The 5,191-nt window shown below is 52.2% G+C and overlaps 1 protein-coding gene across 2 annotated transcripts; it reads right to left on the bottom strand.

Annotated features, from left to right (window-relative positions):
• Positions 1–882: 882 nt before the first annotated feature.
• Positions 883–4,654, bottom strand: LOC111531769 (GRIP1-associated protein 1-like). 2 transcript variants are annotated; one of them, XM_023199103.3, is made up of 7 exons: positions 4,280–4,654; positions 4,048–4,095; positions 3,355–3,386; positions 3,218–3,265; positions 2,994–3,093; positions 1,504–1,581; positions 883–1,292 (listed from the first exon to the last, which is right to left on the bottom strand). In XM_023199103.3, the coding sequence occupies exons 1-7, from the start codon at positions 4,589–4,591 to the stop codon at positions 939–941; spliced, it is 972 nt and encodes a 323-aa protein (XP_023054871.1). In that variant the 5' UTR covers positions 4,592–4,654; the 3' UTR covers positions 883–938. The 2 variants fall into 2 exon arrangements, 1 of the variants encoding a protein (XP_023054871.1); XR_002728385.3 differs by having other exon boundaries at positions 1,231–1,292; positions 1,880–3,093; positions 4,280–4,647.
• Between the last annotated feature and the right edge of the window lie 537 nt (positions 4,655–5,191).

Below are 5,191 nucleotides of genomic sequence, written 5' to 3'. Positions count from 1 at the left end.
AGTAGAGACGAGGTTTCACCACATTGGCCAGGCTGGTCTCGAACTCCGGACCCCAGGTGATCCGCCCGTCTCAGCCTCCCAAAGTGCTGGGATTATAGGTGTGAACCACTGCGCCCAGCCAAATTTTTCTTTTCTTTTTTTTTTTTGAGATGGAGTCTCACTCTGTCGCCTAGGCTGGAGTGCAGTGGAGCAATCTCGGCCCACTGCAAGCTCTGCCTCCTGGGTTCGCCATTCTCCTGCCTCAGCCTCCCAAATAGCTGGGACTACAGGCTCCTGCCACCACGCCCAGCTAATTTTTTTGTATTTTTAGTAGAGACGGGGTTTCACCATGTTAGCCAAGATGGTCTCGATCTCCTGACCTCGTGATCCGCCCGCCTCAGTCTCCCAAAGTGCTGGGATTACAGGTGTGAGCCACCGCGCCCGGCCGAATTTTTGTATTTTTAGTAGAGACGAGGTTTCGCCATGTTGGCCAGGCTGGTCTCAAACTCCTGATGTCAGGTGATCTGCCCACCTCTGCCTCCCAAAGTGCTGGGATTACAGGTGTGGGCCACCACGCCCAGCCAATAAGTTTTTTTTTTTTTTGAGATGGAGTTTCACTCTTGTTGCCCAGGCTGGAGTGCAATGGCACGATCTCAGCTCACCGCAACCTCCGCTTCCCGGGCTCAAGCCATTCTCCCACCTCAGCCTCCCGAGTAGCTGGGATTACAGGCGCCCGCCACCATACCCAGTTAATTTTGTATTTTTAGTAGAGATGGGGTTTCTCTATGTTGGTCAGGCTGGTCTCGAATTCCTGACCTCAGGTGATCCGCCTGCCTCGGCCTCCCAAAGTTCTGGGATTACAGGTGTGAGCCACCAAGCCCGGTTTTTTTTTTTTTTTTTTTTTTGAGACAGAGTATTGCTCTGTCACCCAGGCTGGAGTACAGTGGCGCGATCTCGGCTCATTGCAACCTCTGCCTCCTGGGTCCTGGTTCAAGCAATTCTCCTGCCTCAGCCTCCCTAATAAAATTTTTTAAAGTTAAAAAAAAAGTAGGGATAGATGGCCAGAGAGAAGAGGGCTGGATGCCAACTGAAAGGAGCAACAGAAACAAAGACAGGAGAATAGCATGGGGTCCAAACCACCCTACCCTGATGTGTACCAGAAACAGATGGAGATAGGGGAACAAGACAGGGATCAGCAAGGGCCCCCAGGTGTCCTTTACCTGCTCCAGGGCAGCCAGGCTAGTCCTCAAGGCATTGTTCTCAGCCAAAAGCCCTTCCACTTGTTCCTGTGCATCTGCACTCTGGATGGATACCTGGCCCCATGCCCACAGCAGGTGAGAGTGGGTCCAGAACAGGGGGACAGGACCTACCCACAGCCAAGAAAGAAAGAACACACACACACACAAACACACACAAAGGCCTGGGGAAAGCAGGACCCCTGGGACCTTGCCTGCCTATGTAGTACCCACTCAGGCTGCCCCCATCCTGAACCCCAGCTCCCTGAGCCCACCCAGTACAACATACCTGATCTTGTAGGGCCCGCAAAGCTGCTGCATGTTCCAGGCGTTCCCCTTGCCGCTGATCTCTCAGCTCTGCCAAGCTCTGTGGAGACCAGGGGAGCCCATTTTACACCTCAGCCTCTCCTGGGGTGCATACAACTGTACAGACTCCCTCTTTGACCACCCGACAGCATGTTCCCAGCACCTGTGGGTCTCAGACTATCTAGCCAGCAGCAATCTCAGGTTCACCCAGACGCCAGGTCACTACCCTCAGGGGCTTCAGACACAGTCAGCCCCTCTATCCCAGCCTCCAAGATCTCAGGCACATCTAGTCTCCTGGCCGTAGCTCCTGCGTGGTTCAAACTTACTCAGCTCCCATCCATAAGAGGTCTCATACTCACCCAGATTCCAGCTTGGGAGCTCCAGGATTCTCAGACACAGTCAGCCCCATGGATCTCAGATGTAGTCAGCACACAAGGATGACAGCTTCACCCAGCCTCCCAATCCCAACCACCAGGGGTTTCAGACACACTCATCTCCCATGTCCCTATCTCCCAAGTGAGATCCACCCAAACTCATAGTCCCAGATCCTAGAGGTCTCAAACTCACAACCTCCTAGTTTCCAGGTCCTGGTGAACTCTCAGACTGACTCCTTCACCTGTCACTCTGCTCCCCAGTCTCTTGGGATCTTCAGACCCAGCTAACCACCAGTTCCTGGGGGTCTCAGCTTTACCCAGACTCCTGTCTTAGACCCCATGTTCCCAGTTTCTAGGGACTTCAGAACCACAAGCCACCATATCCTCCATTCCAAGGGACCTCAGACTCACCTTTTCTGGAAGGAAACCCAGAGGCTTCCGAGTCATCCAGCCCCCAGTCCTCAGGAGCCTCAGACCCACCTAAACTTTTGCTCCAGCCCCTGGAGGTCTCAGACTGACCAGCTTTTTGTTCACAGCCCCCCAGGATCTCAGGACTACCTAGCCCATATGATCCCACTTCCTAGGTGTCTTAGGCCCAAGCCAGCGCCCAGATCCTGAGGGTCTCAAATGCACTCAGCCTTCAGCCCCAACTGTCTCACCCTTGAAAGTCGTATATCTACCCAGCCATGTCCTCAGCCCTTGGGAGTCCCAAATTTACTGATATCCCAGCCCCTAAAGGTCTTAAAGTCACCCAGCGCCCAGGGAGTTCAGACTTACCCCAATTCCTGGTCCTAGGCCCTAGTGACCACAGATTCATCCAGACTGTGGTCTCAAACCTCCAGGAGTTTCATATTTACACAAACTTATAGCACACAGCCCCCGAAGTCCTTAGCCCCCTGAGATCTTACACTCACAAGGACTCCTATAACAATTCCTAGGGCTCTCCAGTTCCCATTTTCCTAGCTCCTGGGGTGCCCTAGAATCCATTTCCAACACAGGAAATCTCAGACTCCCCAGCCAGCCTCCATGGACCTCAGACCTCTTCAGGCTCCCAGTCCTAGCCCCTACCCCGGGGATCTCAGAACCCAGCCCCCATCACCTGATTTGCAGCCTCAAGTTCCTGCTGCAGCTTCTGGGTTCGAGCCAACTGGGCTTTGTGATCAGCTTCCTTCCGTTGTTGTAATTCCTCAATCTTGTTCCTAGGGGTGATGGGGAGGGGGTGTGTTGGGCATGGCTTGAGGCCCAGTCTCCTAGCTCTGCCCCTGTAGTCTTCACTAGGCACTGTCCCAATTGTCCACCAATGCCCGCAAATCTGGCAGTTACCTGCTGTCATTAAATAGAGTCTCCTTTTCTGTCTGCAGACGGCAAAAACTGGGCACAGAAGGACAGATGTAGATGGGTCAGTTCTGTAAGTTAATTCCCCCCTCAGCCCCCAGTACCCCTAGGAAAAAGAAATTTACCTTTCTTGTTTCTTTTTCAGTTTCTCAGAGAGCTGGGGAGAGGGGTGCAGACAAGTGATAACATTGAGAATAATATAAAGACAAATATAAAATTAATAAATATAGACACTTCTTATGAAGTCCTTTTTGGAAGCCAGGATTTACTTATGTTATCTTGTGGAATCCTCAAAATAGCCCTGAGAAGTGAGTAGTACATTTTACAAATGGGGAAACTGAGTCTTTGGTTGCCCAGCTGGTTAGCAACAACAGTATTATCTCCACCCAGATCCTTCAGGCTCCAAAGCCCAGTATTTATGCTCCCAAAATAGTGGCCAATGGCCATGTTATAGAATGGCTAGCCTGGGGGGCCTGGAAAGCAGGATCATGACTAGGTGCCTCATCCCTGGGTCTCCAGGTCCTAAGATAAGAGCCAGGAGTCTGTAAATGCTTGCATGAATGAATGAATGAGTGAATGGGCAAAGCTGAGAGGAGATGGATGGGATGAAACTTATCATGCACAAGATATAGTGGGACCACATTAGCCCATTCCATACTGAAAGTAACTGAGGCATAGGTGTGAGTCTTTCCATTTCACAGATGATGAAACCTAGGCTTTGATGGGGTACAATGCCCCTTCTGCCCTAGGATTGGGAATGGAATGGGAAAGAATCCAGCAGATTGGGAGTAAAATGGGAAAGAGCCAAGCAGCCGCACCTTAGCAAGTTCCTCCTGCAGCCTGGATGTTTCGGCCTGCTTTGAGCTCTGCAGGGAAGGATGAGGGATGGGAGGGTTGTTGTCAGTAAGGACAGGGAGAAGCCTTCCCCTGCCCATCTGCCTCCCTCACCCCATCAGCCCACAAGATGGTGTGATGTCACAGCCATCTCCGTGGGACTATAGACAGAGGTAGAACATCTGCCCTGCCTTCTTCCAACAGACCCAGATTCACCTCTAAGCCTTGAAGCTGCTCCCAGAGCAATCTCTTCTCCTCTTTCTCCATTTCCCATTTCAGCTCCACCTCTGCCAACGGCATGGGGGCCAGGACAGTGGGGGCTGGGCCCCCTGGGGGGTCCCCCTGGCCCTCACTGACAGCTGAGGACTTCCTGGCTTCTTTCCCATAGCGTTCCTGCAGCGCTGGTGAGTAGAACAGGGATATATTATGGATGAGGTGGTCTCTGAAGTCTCTTGCCATGCGTCGAACAGAGGGAGAACTGGCCTTCAACCCCTCAGGTGGCAGAGCCCCTGCACCAAATGACCACATGCATAAAAGACAAAGGTTCAGCTCTATCCATGCCTCTAACTTTTTTTTTTTTTTTTTTTTTTTGTTGAGACAGGGACTTGTTATGTCACCCAGGCTGGAGTGCAGTGGAATGATTACGGTTCACTGCAGCCTTGACCTCCTGGGCTCAAGTGATTCTCCCACCTCACTCTCCCAAGTAGTTGGGATCAGAGGTGTGTGCCATCACCCTGGGCTAATTTTTTGAGTTATTGTAGAGACAAGGTCTCACTACATTGCCCAGGTTGGTCTTGAACTCCTGAGGTCAAGCAATCCTCCTGTCTCAGCCTCCCCCAAAAATCTTTTTCCCTGGCCAGGCACGGTGGCTCACGCCTGTAATCCCAGCACTTTGGGAGGCCAAGGCGGGCGGATCACAAGGTCAGGAGTTCAAGACCAGCCTGACCAACATAGTGAAACCCAGTCTCTACTAAAAATACAAAAATTAGGCGGGTGTGGTAGCGCATGCGCCTGTAATCCCAGCTACTCATGGGGCCGAGGCAGGAGAATCGCTTGAACCCAGGAGGCGGAGGTTGCATTGAGCCGAGATCGAGCCATTGCACTCCAGCCTGGGTGACAGAGCAAGAC

Source organism: Piliocolobus tephrosceles, unplaced genomic scaffold (assembly GCF_002776525.5).
Source record: "Piliocolobus tephrosceles isolate RC106 unplaced genomic scaffold, ASM277652v3 unscaffolded_5672, whole genome shotgun sequence".
In the NCBI taxonomy this organism is placed as follows: Eukaryota; Metazoa; Chordata; class Mammalia; order Primates; family Cercopithecidae; genus Piliocolobus; species Piliocolobus tephrosceles.
This window is presented reverse-complemented; position numbering and strand designations above follow the sequence as displayed.

Bases quoted from the DNA above. Each gene is read 5' to 3' on its own strand.
- LOC111531769 (XM_023199103.3), bottom strand. From the start codon at position 4,591: ATGTGGTCATTTGGTGCAGGGGCTCTGCCACCTGAGGGGTTGAAGGCC. The intron at 4,096-4,279 runs GTGAATCTGGGT...CCTTCCCTGCAG, and splicing joins AGCAGCTTCAAGGCTTAGAG to AGCTCAAAGCAGGCCGAAAC. The intron at 3,266-3,354 runs GTAAATTTCTTT...TTCTGTGCCCAG, and splicing joins CTGAAAAAGAAACAAGAAAG to TTTTTGCCGTCTGCAGACAG.